The sequence below is a fragment of the Mesocricetus auratus genome, unplaced genomic scaffold (assembly GCF_017639785.1).
Source record: "Mesocricetus auratus isolate SY011 unplaced genomic scaffold, BCM_Maur_2.0 Super-Scaffold_100013, whole genome shotgun sequence".
Lineage (NCBI taxonomy): Eukaryota > Metazoa > Chordata > Mammalia > Rodentia > Cricetidae > Mesocricetus > Mesocricetus auratus.
Genome location: NW_024429196.1, coordinates 55,331,532 through 55,345,966, shown reverse-complemented (window position 1 = coordinate 55,345,966; position 14,435 = coordinate 55,331,532). Strand labels below are relative to the sequence as shown.

The 14,435-nt window shown below is 43.5% G+C and overlaps 1 protein-coding gene across 9 annotated transcripts in view; it reads left to right on the top strand.

The window, feature by feature from the left end:
• Slc22a23 (solute carrier family 22 member 23) overlaps positions 1–14,435 on the top strand; it is a 155,465-nt gene that overhangs the window by 38,058 nt on the left and 102,972 nt on the right. For all 9 annotated transcript variants that reach the window (XR_005880846.1, XM_005066398.4, XM_005066397.4 and 6 more), the window contains one exon: positions 3,070–3,224. Coding sequence is in view for 8 of the 9 variants with exons in the window: in XM_005066398.4 (XP_005066455.1) it covers positions 3,070–3,224 (155 nt within the window). In the remaining variant the exon portion in view is untranslated. The remainder of the gene's footprint in view (positions 1–3,069; positions 3,225–14,435) is intronic.

Below are 14,435 nucleotides of genomic sequence, written 5' to 3'. Positions count from 1 at the left end.
ATTTCAACCCCAAATTTTATTTAATTTAGAGAACATGTTAGTCGAGCTACCTGTGAGACAGGGCTCTGTTGAAGGATGGTCTGTGTTTATAACAGCAATAATAGGTAGAATGAAAGCATATTTGGGGAGATATAAACTGAAGAGTCACAGGAGAGAGGGGATGGCTCAGGCATTGGTCTCCGCAAAGAGAGCGGCAAGGGGAACCAACCAGGTCCCCTCTATATGTGCCTCTCTCACACCTGATCCCAGCCCCTCATCCCCACTGAGAGAAACTTCAAAGCGGATATTGTCCTACAGGGTCCCTGCCAGTTGCCCCATCTATTATATTACAATCTCCTCTAGTCACTTCATTGGAGTGGGGTGTCTGTTTGGAGACCCGGTATCAGTTCCCGTGACTGCTGTCACTATTATACATGCTGGGTGGCTTCAACACAAATTAATCATCGTGCAGCTCGTAAGTCAAACATGGGTGTCACTGGGACAAAACTAGGCTACCACCAGGGCAGAGCTCCTCCTAGAAGCTCAGGGGACAGTCATTTCCTTGTCTTTTCTATCCCCAGGTAGCCTCCTATGTTCTCGGTTCAAGGCCCCTTCCTCCATCTTCAGAACCAGTAAAATGGAGTCAAGTTGTTTCATGCTACCCTCCTTGGAAAATCACCTTATTTGAGGTCCTCAGCTATAATCCAATTTCCAGAGTCCCCCTGGCCCTGAAAAGAAAAACAAAGACAAAAAACTAGATTCTGAGACTTCAGATGGGGACATGAGCCCTGTGCTGTCGCTTACCTGTGAGGCTTGTAACTAGCATGTAGTAAAGTCATGAATGGTTGCTGAGTTGTTGGCACGTTTCCACACAAACTCCATAGACACCGGTGAAGAAAGTGTGAGTGTGGATGTTCCCAAGATCACATAGCTCGGAAACGATGTGATACGAGCCCGGATGAAAACCAACGTGCTTGTTCTGACTTCAGAGATCACGCGTGCCCTCATGGCCCCCCTGATTAGTGGGTGTGATTTACTGATTTAAGTAACTGTTTGGGAGGGAGGTATGTAGAATATGTTTTACAAGATTTAAAATAAAAAAACCAAGCATCTTTTCTAAGACAAAATCAAAACAGGATAAAACAGGGTTGAACATCAGGAAGAAGTGGGCATGGTATCGAAGGACTTGGGGAGTTGGGAGGTAGGAGGACTGCCAGTTTGAGGCCAACCTGGGCTATACAGAGAGTTCTAGATTAGTCAAACTGGGCTACACAGGATAATACCAAACAACAACAAAAAGTGCAGAAATGCTAAAAGTTGAGACATTCAGCTTGGGGATTCAGGTCAGACCCATCATGCCCCTCTATGAAGTGAAGCAGATCCCTAAGCCCCATTCACAGGTGGGGTAGGTACAGGGAACTAAAAATAGATACTAAATGTTTGTATACTCTCCTTCCTTTTAAGAGGGCAAGTAAGCCATGCTTTAAATGTACTTCGGCAAGTGAGCTTGGTACGCACAAAAGCACCTGGTAAGATCTTTCCTGGTAAGGTCTTTGTTACCCCAGCACAAACAAAAAAGCTTCTCATTGCTATAAACTCATAGTTTGGCCACATAGCCCCAAATCAAAAAGACTGATAGAAGTGGGTGGACCCTTAGAAAGTAGTTTGTATTTATATTATAGTATGCATGTTGTATTTTATATATTTATGTTTATATTTAAAACTATTATATATTGCTGTATTACATATTTTAATATATTTACATATTATGTTATATTTTATATTACATGTTATATAAATTAAAATTATAGGAGAGAGGGTAGGTCTTGCAGCATTTTATCTTTAAAATGAGCTTTAAGTGGGAAATAAAGCATTTACATATGTATAAAACCTGCCCTTTCATGTGCACAATTCAATGATTTTGAATGTGATTACAGAGTTAGGTCCTTTGCCCATTTTGAGTGTAAGTCACTTCCATTGTCCTTGCAGAGACTGTGAAATGTGCTCATGCACATTCTCTCTTCTCCCCCAGCCCCCGGCAGCCACCCTTCTACTGTCTGGTCCTTGGCTCTTTCCCCCTCTTTTACTTGTGTGTCAATGCCTTGTCATAAATGTCTAGGACAACTAAAGCCGTTTAGCTACCTTACATGGTGTTAAGGACACCAGATCTGCATTTCCACCCTTCCCTCTTCCTCCACCTTCTCTGTGAACTATCCTTCTAGCCCAAACCAGTTGTGTTAAATATTAATTTGTTTGCTGCAACTCTGTTGCCATGGTTTTACTTGTAACAAGTTCAGAGAGGTGAATGGTTAGTATGGGGACTAGGGATCTCTAGTTGTTCAATTTCCATGGACTATCCCATCTGCCCTCTGATTGCCCCCAAGTACATTGCCAATTAGCTCTGGGTGTGGTTTGTGAACTCAGTGTGCCACTGCCCTTTCTTGCAGGTTCTACTGTAAGATACCATAGCATTTATTTATAGTCCGAAGTGTCCAGGGTTAGTGTGTGATCCCCGTGGTCCCTTCGGGATTACATGTTGTCATGTAGCTAAAGCAAATGATAGCTGGCCCGTAGGCCCATAGGCCTGGACCTATAGGCTGCCTGTGAAACAAGATAACTTCCCCAAGGTAAGAACTGGAGAATAGAAGCCAAGCCTTCCCTCCATGTGCTTGTAGACTTCTGGGCCGGTTCCAAAGGTCAGCCGTTCTTAAGGCATTTTATGCTGGGCGTGTCAAGGTTTGTGTTTGGGGAGCTATTACTGGTTTTGTTCTCTTGCTTTGAGCTATCCCTGTTTATACACAGAGATAGACTCAGCATCAGTAATCAGGGCTACATCATAATTCTGTCTCCTAGTAGCTGTTTGAGCAATGCCCTCTCGGTTCCAGAAGAGGATGGGCTTAATGTCCCACAAGAGGCCTCTAGCCCCAGGGAGGAAGCCATGATCTAGAGAAGTGGGTTTAGGTAGTATGAAGACACTTAGCTCCTGCTCCTTTAGCATATATTGAGTACTCACTGGATGCTGGCTCTCAGCGCTTAGCACTGCCCTCTTGTTTAACATGGATGTCTGACTTCTCCCCTCTTCACACACAGGGTTGGTCGGCGGCCTGTGCTGCTGTTTTCCATCATCTTCATTCTGATCTTCGGACTGACGGTGGCACTGTCAGTGAATGTGACAATGTTCAGCACACTCAGGTTCTTTGAAGGATTTTGCCTGGCTGGAGTCATCCTCACCTTGTATGCATTACGTAAGTAGGAGCCATCGTGATTAGTCCCTATGAAAATCAGCCCAAGTGTTGCTGCCTGAGAGGTTCTGGCCTGGTCGTTGGGGTGGTGGCACTTGGAAACGCACACTTGGAAGCCTTTGTGATTACAAAACAGCTTCCAACTGGGGTTCAGTGCCTGCATCAAGGAAAATGGAAGATTGTGTAATGGTCTGGAGATGTGGGGGTCAGCTTAAGCTGGCATGGGGGCTGCTGGTTTCTCTGGAAGTTGCTGTATTGGCATTCCGAGCGCTTCGGAGTGCACTGTTGGGTACCCCAGCCCTGGATCTAGCAAAGCATTCTGAAGAATTATTCTGCGTGGGCTGCACTTGGCTGGCCTGAACTCCTTGAGGTCTTTTCTTCTTGTCTTCTACTTTGAGGCTGTACAAAGTCCACATTTTTACATGTGGATGTGACTATAAGTGGTCTAGATTTGAGTTGACGGCTTTACTACTAGAGCACTAGGAGGCAAGACTTGGCAGTTCCATCTGCACTCAGGAGCTCTGCCATTATTGTTTCCTGTATGATCGCTGTCATCACACATGGCTAAGTTTTACTTCTCTCTGTTTGATTCTCTAGAAGGCAACCACACACCCAAAAGGAGGAGAGTCTGTAGACATTTCACTTGTTAGTTTTGTGCTTCTGGGCACCCTGTGGAAAGACCTATTGAGTCACTGGGCAGATAAGGTTCTCTGGCTTTCCTGACCATTGATAACAGGGAGGAATCAGGTCTCAATTGGGCAGTGATTTCTAGAGTAATAAATACAAATAGCTTAATTCTTTTCAGTTTGCTTTTTTCTTTTTTTTTTTTTTTCTTTTTTGGCTGTCCTGGAACTGTGAAGAGCCACCTGCCACTGCCTCTGCCTTCAGGAGTGCTGGGATTAAAAGCTTAAATCAGCCACCACCACCACCACCACCACCACCAATTTGCATATTAAAGACTTCTTTAGATAACCTAAATTTTTTTCCCACTGGAAACACAATTCATGGCATAGTATTTCACCCATAAGGAAGGAGTGGGGATTGGGAAAGTCCACTGGATATTCTTCTATCCCCTTCTAACAGGGAGCTGAATTATAGTTTCTTATGGGTCACCTTTTACGGTGTGTCTTTATTTTGGAGCACTTGTCATATAGAGTTCTTTTGAGATGTGTGACAAAGCAGTTGGTTTAAGTGATAGCATCTGGAGTTTACTTTCTTTGAAGAGACAATATGGGCATTGTGCTTTAACACCTTCAGAGTATCTCTGGTGCCCCTATGACCCTGACCCACCATTGGTCTGTGTAGTGTGTCAGATCTGAGGCATGTTTCCTGAAGGGACTCCAAGCAATGCTTGAAGTCACCCCGTGTGGTCTTCTCTCCAGGCAGCTGTCTTTTCCAGGCTCTAGTTGTCATAGGGGCCTGGCAACCTAATCCTTTCCATGTACTACCTCTGAAGGAGATGACTACATGCAGACAAAACAGAGTGGCTAAGCTATAGGAAGGTGGCACACCATAGACCCTGTCTCATACCCTGGCAAACAGAGTTCAGAGGAAATTGCCAGATAGCAAGGATGGCCTTTTCTTTTATCTTACATATCAAGTGATAGTGATTTGCTGAGGGTACTTGGGTCTCAGCAGAAGAATTAGTCCCATCAACCAAAGCTGAGGAAGGGGGGCAGGGGAAGGCTATGTATGTGCCTGGCACCTGGCAACTCTGAGTCCATCCCTGGATTAAGCTGGCCCATGTGTGGATGGTACCCGAACTATGTTGTTGTTTAGACTTACTGACTTGTACTGACATACATCATCGTGTCGTTAGCCCTGTGAAAGTCACTGATGTATTTATACTGAATTTGAGAGCGGCAAGTTTCATGGGAATGTATGCTTGGTGGACCTTTCTTGCGCTGCCCTCCCCCATCTCTGCCACCTGGGCCTTCCTGTAGTACAAGCCCTCTGGGCTATGATCCCAGTTCCCTGTGGACCATATCTTCCAGTAGGGTCTTTCCTGCTAAGTATATGAGTCAGAGTTCACCACAGACTTCTGACAAACCATTTATTTTTGTTTGTTTGTTTGTTAAGCTTGAAAGGAATTTTGGGAGCTGGGGAGATGGCATTTGCTATACAAAGACCATACTTCGTCTAGGAAGTGGGTTTACTCTGTCTCTAGGTAGAGAATCATATATACTGGCTATCTGCACCTTGTTCTGTAAAGAGCCAGGCAATACAAATTTTAGGCATTGTGGTCCATATGGTCTCTGCTGCAGCCACTTAGCTCTGCCACTGTCACATGAAAGTGTACATGCATATGCATAATATGCAAATGAATAGCTGTAGCTGTGTTACCAGACAACTTTATTCACTGAAGCAGACTGTGGACCATATTGGGCCAGTAGTTCAGAGCCTTCCCAGCACTGGTGGAAGTGATTCCTGTGATGGACTGACAACACAAGCTTTAAATCCTGGCCTCCCTCTCTCTGTTTCATCTTAATGTTCCTAGTTTAGTTTCTCCTTTGTGCAATTTTCTGTCTTCAGTATTGATCTTATTGTATATATTTGTATAAGCAGCCTGCCAATTTCTTCTCTTAAGTGGAATAAGCTGTTAAAAATGATTGTGTTTGAGGCTGCGGAGATGGCTCAGTGGTTCATGTGCTTACTGCTCTTCAGAGGACTGGAGTTTAGTTTCCAGCACTCATGTTGGGCAACCTACAGCCACCTACAGTTCCAGCTCCAGGGAATCTAGCACCTTCTTCTAGTTTCCACAGTATGTGCACGGTACATTCCATTGCAATGAAAACGTCCAGGTATTACACAGTGGCCTCCCATATGAGCTAATAGATAATTTCAGATAGCACAACTAAAATGAAGCAAAAGGCTTTGAACAATGGCTTGAGAACCCATTTAAACGGTGAAAATGAGTGGAATTTTGTTAAGACATGATAGACAAGCCACCTCTGACAGTGGAGAATTTAAAAAAAAGAAACCAAAGTCATTTGACAGATGAGATTGGGGTAGACGTGGGTAGCTGCCCTGGGGTGACCCAGCTCTCCAAATCTCTGGGCCATCTTGAGGAAATACATGAGCTGGTGGCAAGACACAAACAGGTGCTCCCAGTCAACAGGGCAGGGAACTATAAACTTCCAATATCAAGTTTTCTAGCTTTTTATACACAAGAAACATATACCCACAGGTAAAACCTGTAATTTTAGCTTAGAGGAGTTACTGATAAGTTGGGCCAATGGGTAAAGTAGTTCTTAGCTCCACAAACAAGTGTAAAACTTCTGGACATTCATTATTTGCAAGTGACATTTGTAATGGTCCCCAGTTTTTCTCCTCCTTCATCTAAAAGCTTTCTATATCCTTTATAGGCCTCTGTTGGGAAGGCCTGGCATTGGTCAAAACAGACCTGGACTTTATTCTGTTTTAATGTTGCAGGGGTTTGGCAGTGGAACTAACAAAGCAATGATTTTTCCCATTTTGATTTCTGTGTCGTTTGCCATGAGTGTAGGCTATCCATTTCAAGAAATGCCACTGCATGGTGATTCATGCCTTTAATACTAGGCAGAGGCAGGTGAGTCTCTGAGTGTGAGGCCAGCCTGGTCTACAGAGTGAGTTCTAGGACAGTAGGCTACACAGAGAAACCTGCCTGGAAAAAAAAAAGAGAAAAGAACAGGAAAAGGGGGGGAGGGAGGGAGGGAGGGAAGAAGGAAGGAAGGAAGGAAGGAAGGAAGGAAGGAAGGAAGGAAGGAAGGAAGGAACGAAGACTGCTGACTAATGGATGTTTTCTGCTTTATTTGCAAGACTGCCTAAGATTTTTGCTTTTCTCTGCTTTGGATTTTGTTCTAAGGTACACTATGGTTAAATATTCTACATTTTAAACTTTCATTTTGTTTTCTTCAAGTTGCCAACTGGATAAGTGTTTGTGTAATTAGGACATAAAATAGAGATTACTGTTACCTTCCCAAGGATTTAAACAGCAGCAGAGTGAATGCTGTCAAGAGAACAGGCCAGGTCTGCACAGGACCATAGCAGTGGTACCTGCCTGCCACTGAGACCTTTGTGAGGCACCCAGGCACTTAAACACACTTGGGCTACATTAGAGGGTTGATTATCTTTTTCTAAACCTATGGATGTGAGTGTGTTTACATTCATACATACCCACTCACACATGGTGGAACACTAGTGTTAAGTTAGTTGTTAGGTGTTAAGAAGACATAGACTAGAGCTATAAATCAGATCTTCCCATCTCTATGAAAGTCATCAAAGACTAAAGAGATGCTTACATAGCAGTAGCTGATTGTAGTCCGACTCTCATTCCCACTAAGACCATAATGTCCCAGGCCAGGCGGTCCAGCACTGTCTTCAAGCAAGTATCTTTACTAGGGCACTCACTAGTAGCCCCAGCTCCTCAGGAAGTTGTGTTAGAAGGATAGCTTGAGACTAAGGGTTTAAGGCTGGCCTAGCAAGCATAACAGGACACATCCCCTTTTAAATGAAATTAATAATAATAATATTATTAATAACAGAGCTACGATTATTGCTTTGTTTTTTTAAGTTGATTTGATGTTGGATATAGTAGGATTTGTTGTTTGTATTTGTTGATTTACTTGTTTTTGCAGTGCTAGGGATGGGATCCAGGGCCCCGCACCTTCTAGCAAAAAGTGCTACTACTGAGCTACACCCCTGGCCCATTTTTAAAAATGTTTTCTCCAATTTATTTTTTATGTCTTTTAGTTATTTTGATTATGTCTTTTATTTCCTCCTTCTCTTCCCATTTCCTGTCTTCCTCCCACCTTCCCTTTCCTTCCTCCAAATCCTCATATTCTTCCTTGTTATCTTTCAAATTCTTGGCCTTTGTTTTCATTAATTGTTGTTATATGCATATATATCTATCTACACATATAGATAGATAGATAGATAGATAAATATATGTATTTACATATTTATTCCCTCATATAACTTGCCCAGTCTATATAATGTTAATTGTATTTTTTTTCAGGGCTATTTGATCATATTATCATAAGTACTTTTATTAAGTTTCTCTAGCCATTAAAGCTCCCCTTTGTTGTAGCTAGGCAGGATTTTCAGGGCAGGGAGAATGCTAGGAAGAAAGCAGAGTCAGGAGACACGGAAGAAGCATGACGTGTAGGAACTGAGGTAACTGAGCTAGGAGGCAGCACGTAACTTAATAGAAAAGGGTTAATTTAAGTCATAAGAGCTAGTTAGAAACAAGCCTAAGCAATTGGCCAAGCTTTCATAATAAATACTACGTCTCTATGTCATGAGTTGGGAGCTGGTTGGCAGGACAGATAAGGACTCCCCATACCTCCCTCCCATAAGTCTGCTTTTGTGGTTTAAAACATGGATGTTACCTTTTGAGAGCAGAGACCTTGCCTGGAGATGGTCAGGTGAATGTAACTATGTAACTTTTTTTTTAACCAACAATGATAATTTTCTTGAGAAATTCTCTCACTGGAATTCTCATTATAATAATTCTCCTTAGGCCTAGGCGGCCTAAACAATTGAATGAATTTTACACATCATCAAAGAGTGATCAGAAAATGTGAGGTGTCTAAGGTACTGATGACATTGCAAATTTAGAGTCTAAGTCTTGATTTAGTTGTTAAATAGACTAGAAAAGAATCTGGAATTTGCTCTAGGTGGGGTATTGTTGTTCCCCCCTGACATGACAGTAATGAGTTTAAACTCTCAAGGAAAGGTTGACTCATTTCTAATCCATTGAGCAGGATGAAACTTGTATCCTTACTATACTACACATGTTTATGCTTTATTTTCTTCTGAAGTCCTATAATTGGTACTATTTTCTGTATTTGTCTGTGTTGCTGAAAATTTAGGGACTTATTTAAGTCAAAGGGATTGCTGTACTTTTTTTCTCTTTGCTTGAATGACTGCACCAAATGGCTCCAAGCAGTGAGTGGCAGACATGAGGAATGAAGAGAATGGAGATCGCCTGTTGAGAAAGTAGTTGACTGCCTCTGGAGTGCAAACATTTGCCTTGCATTTGGGAGAGGCAAATTCCATGAAAATATGTGCTTGGTGGGTCTCTTTTTGCTTTATCCTCCTCTATCTCTGATACCTGAATCTTCCTGTATTACCTGCATCCTTCTGGGCCGTAATTGTAATCCTGGTCCCCTGTGGGCCAGCTCTTCTGACAGCTCTTTTCCCCTAAAGGTTATGAGTCATAGTTTATCATAGACCTTTGGCAAATGATTTTATTTTAACTGGACTTTTTTCTTGGGTAAGAAATCGCATACAAGCATGAGGACCTGTGTTCAAATCCCCGACACCCATATAAAAAGTTGGAGCAGGAGCAAGAATGATGGCTCAGAGGTTAATAGCATCTTTTCCTCTTTCAGAGGATCCAAATTTGATTTCCAGCACCCACATAGCAGCTCACAACTGTCTGCAAATCCACTCTCAGCAGATCCAAAGCCTCTGGCCTCTGAAGACACTAAATACTCATGTGGTACACACATGCGCACACGCCAAATATTCATACATAGAAAATGAAAGATAAATAATCTTTTAAAAGTTGGGTGTGGCTGCATGTGCCTGTACCCTACGAGCTGTAGAGGGATAGAGGTGATAGAGACAGGAAGGTCTCTGAGACTTGCTGGCCAGCAGCCTAGGATAGGTTCCTTGAGAGACCATGTCTTAAGGGAAGAGACAATGGGTAACATCAAGCCTCTTCCTAGGCTCTCCACATGCACCTCAACATATGACACACGCAGACATACATACAAATTTTTATTTTTTTCTTAAGTAAATTGGCATGATCAGAGAATCCACAGGCTAAAGGCTCTCTACCAGTCACTTGCTAATCCTGCAGATTGATTGTGAGATTCAAAGCAATGCATTTATAAGCCAAAAGAAAGAAAGAAAGGAAGGAAGGAAGGAAAGAAGGAAGGAGGAAAGGAAGAAAGGGAAGATAAAAAGAATGGAGGTAGGTATGATGGGTACTGCCTGTAATCTCAGCACTCATGGGAGGACTGCCAAGAGTTCAAGACTAACCTGAACTGCAGAGTGAATTCATGGCCAGCCTGGGCTATAAAATGTCTCAAAAACTAAGAATCAAAGAATGCTTGTCTTTAAACCTTCCTTCTGACCTGTCTCTGAGCATCCGAGCTCCTCATCTCACCATGGGGTGGTGAGTGGGAATAGAAATGACTGGAGATGAAGTCCCTGTGGACCAGATGCTGTGGTGACCAGACAGAGGGGGGGTGGGGATGAATCATCTGTCAGAGGAGCCATTCTTTGCCACCCAGGACTACATTTTCTTAAAGTATATCAGTCCTTCAAACAAAAATGATTTGTGAGTGACCGCTGAGCATGTACAGATGGGATGTGTCTTAAGAATGGAAACGCACAACTTCCCTAAGAACCAAATGCCTCTTCTTTGCAGAAATTAGGGGACAAAAACACACACCAGCTGCCTAAATGTGTAGATAGATTTGAAAGTGCTTGTTTATTAGGGGCTTTTGAATTTAGTAAGGATAGTCATACCTCAAAAACCAGAGTGAGAAAACGTAGCAAATATTTTGAGCTTTTAAAATTCCAGGGCTTAGCTGTATTCTCCACAGAGTAAAAGGCATTATTAGATTGTGTGTTTCCTTGAGGGCTAGGTTTTGTCATGTTGGAAATCTAATGCTGCCTGTGCTCTTTGAAGCAACGCTGTCTACAAAACAAAATAATCCATAGAACCCAAGAGATCTGAACTGTGGCTTGAGTCCCTCGGATGACTGTGGCCATGACACATAGCTTAAATGCTGTCAGCTTCTGGTTCCTTTCTCTGGAGTTAGAGAATTAAGGGATGGGTTTTCAAATGTGTCCAAAACATGGATCCATTCCTGGAATAAATGGAAAAAAAATAGGAGGAACAAAACCACAGAAAAGTCCTTCCAGTTTTAGAGGTTCACAACCTTAGAATCCCAAACTGAATCATTAACACTGGAGGAATTCCATCCTGCTCTGGTAGATGCCACATGGAGTGTCTACAAAGGCCAGCTGGGAAGGGGTGAAGCGATGGGGTGGGGTTAATTGTTAACAGTTTATCTTTCCTATGGTCTCTTGCTATCCTGTCCACAGCCTGGCCTCATCTGCCCCACCTGCGTTTCCATTTCTACTCCCCATTTCCTGACAGAAAACCTTGGGAATCCTGTTACATCCTCCAGGATCCCATTTCCACCTGGAAAGACAGGGTGGGACACAGGACTGAAATCTGGAATTCCTAGAAGGAGTTCAGGATTGTAAGAGAGGAGTGTGCCCCCTTTTTCTCCACTCTTGAATACAAATAAAACTATGAAATCAGTCAATTACTTTGAAAGCAAATAAAGAGTTCCAGGCTCCTTGAAAGCCTTCAAACATATATGGGAAAGTGTGACCATGTCTGGATCGCCAAGTCACTTTCTTTTCTTAATGAAAAGAAAGCCATAGTCTTGCCAGAGAACAGAAATATCCCTCAAATTGTATAGAGTCATAGAACTGTGCTGTCAGTGATTCTTGTGCCATGCCAGATTTGTTCGTTTCAAACAATGCTTTTTTTTTTAGTGTGTGTGGCGGGAGTGGGGGTGGGGGTGGGGTTCACGTAAGAATTATGTCTTCCATGCAGGGTGGTGGTAGCACATGTCTTTAATCCTAGCACTTGGGAAGCAGAGGCAGGTGTATCTCTGTAAGTTCCAGGCCAGCCTGCTCTACAGAGTGAGTTCCAGGAGAAACCCTATCTTGAAAAATCAAAAGAAAAAAATATATCTTCCTTTATTCATTCACTTGTTAAACATTTGAGGGCCAGGAGAGTAATAATTTGTCAGTTTGGGTATAAATTAAACCCTGAGCTCCATCAGGCTCCAAGATTGCAGAAACACACATACATCTTCCTGCCTCCCAGGACACTGAGAGTTCAAGAAGTGACGATCAGGCTGTACTCTGATTGGACTGATGGCATTAGCATCCTGAGCTTTGACTTTTGTGCTCATTATCTGATGAGGGTTCACAAAGACCAGGGGAGTCTAGTGCATTCTGGGTACTGTGAATCATCAGAATTTAGCTGGAGCCTACTGCATTTTGGACACTGTAGGTCCTTAGGACCTGTCTGGAATCTGGATCAGGACTAGCAGAACTGGGGAAGGAGGCTGGGCCAGCACACAAAAATTCTGTCCTCCATGACCTTCGGATAGTAGCAAGCCAATGAAGGAGCCCAAGCCAGAGAGGAAAGCTTTTAGATATTTGTTTTGGAGGGAATCACTCAGGCTGCAGTTGTAAATAGGCCAACCTGGCAGGCCACACTGGGAGCTGGGAGGCTGGTGCAGCATCCGTGTGAGGCAGAAGAGCCTGAATAAAGAAAGGCCAGGGCTGTGGGCAAGGGAGGATCCACAGCCAAGTAACTGAGGATGAGCGAACGCAGAAAGATGACCTGGATAGGTGCGAGCCGTCGTACTCCCCACCCCCACCCCCATGTAAGTGAGGGGTTCAGCCCGTGCTTTTGATTCCAAGTCCTCCAGATTTGAAGCTACAGACCACTCCCTTCCTCTGTGGGGTGTGGGAATGGAAGATGGTGACTTCTGTTTTGGGACGCTGAGTCCGTGGTCCCTTAAGGGCATCTTTCAGCTTTGCCGTAATGATTCACAGCTCAGAATCTCGTGGAGCCAGGTCTGTGGGGTCTACGCATTATGCAGCAGCTGTTGGAGGCTACTGAGATAGCTGAGATCCAGGGACCAGGGTGTGGGAGCCTAATGGGTGTAGGCAGAGGAACAAGTAGAGCAAGACAGGAAGGAATAGCCTGAATGGTCGGTCACTGGTGACTTAGATGAGCTGGCAGCCAGGCAGCCGAGGAAGGGCAACATGTTGTCGAGTGATGCAAGACGAGGAATAGTGTTCTTTGGTTGAAGCAATAACTGCCTGACAGGTCAGAGGTAACTGTGGCAAAGGCAGCTTTAATTTAGTGATTAATATGAAATACCTCCAGCACAGGCTTTAATTCATGCCAGTCTCAGAATACTATCTTGTTCTTATGTGATACTTTGCTAAATAGCTTACAATCATTTTCAACTGTTGTAAAACATATATAATCATAATTTATACTTAATGTGACTCATTCGTATTTTTGTACAGAAGAATGGTCTTTTATATTAGCAGTTGTTTGTTATTCTCTGGTAAAAACCCTAGACTATAAGGCGTGTCAATAATGTTTTTTCCTTCAAGTCCCTGAAACACATTCCCAGGTTTTAATGCAGAGAATTCGGACACGTAAGTGAGGTGCAGTTGCACTCTGGTTTGGTGTTGTGTTGTTCACACTGAAAGGCAATATATGACAAATTGCCATACTGGCAACCTGCTTCTGTCCAACATGCATGTGAGTGTGCACACAGGTGCATGACTACGTGTAAGCAGCACATAGAGCTGGGTCCAGCCAGCACTGGACTGTAAGCCAAGCCCATGACACTCTAGTTGCCTTGAATGAGTTTCTCCTGTACTTTTTCGACTCAGTTTTCTCACTCCAGGAGATCCTGCAGGTGGTGGGGAGGATAAATGCAGTCATCAGCCTTAAGCCCCAAAGTTCCAGAGAGGTTTGTGGGCCTTGGCTTATGTGTGTGCTCCCTGTGACAAGATGGAATGTGACAGTTACTATTCTGCATGATTCCTCCTAGAGAAAACCAGCTTCTCCTCTCCTAGCAGGGCCTCTGGGTGGGGGTTTCTATGGCTCACAGCAGGCTTAGCACTCTCCTGTGGAAAGAGAAGGAGCTAAGGGTGGTTCCCAGTTTAGCAATGCAAAGCAGGCTGACTGAGGTGTGCAGAGAGAGGGAGCCACGAATCTGCTTTGTAATTGCTCCCCTACACCTCAGGCAGAGTTCTATGTCTTGTTTTGTCGGTTTTTTGTTTGTTTGTTTTCCTTTTGTACTAACCATTTAAACATCTAGAAAAATTCTCCTGGACCAGTCATCCTGGGATCTTCTCTCAGACCACTACAATATTATCACTTATAGAGCAACCTATAAAAAGTACTAAAGAAAGTGGTGTAAATATTCTAGTCATCTGTTGCCCAGGATGGGGTCTTCCAGTACTTCTCCAGCCTCAGTCTCTGCAGGGTTGGGATGACAGGCATACACCACCATGCCCCACTTCCTTTTCTATATTTTTAAAATATTAACTCACAAAGAAGTATGCCTGATTTTTAAGGCAACTGTTTGCTGTGCTCTGACC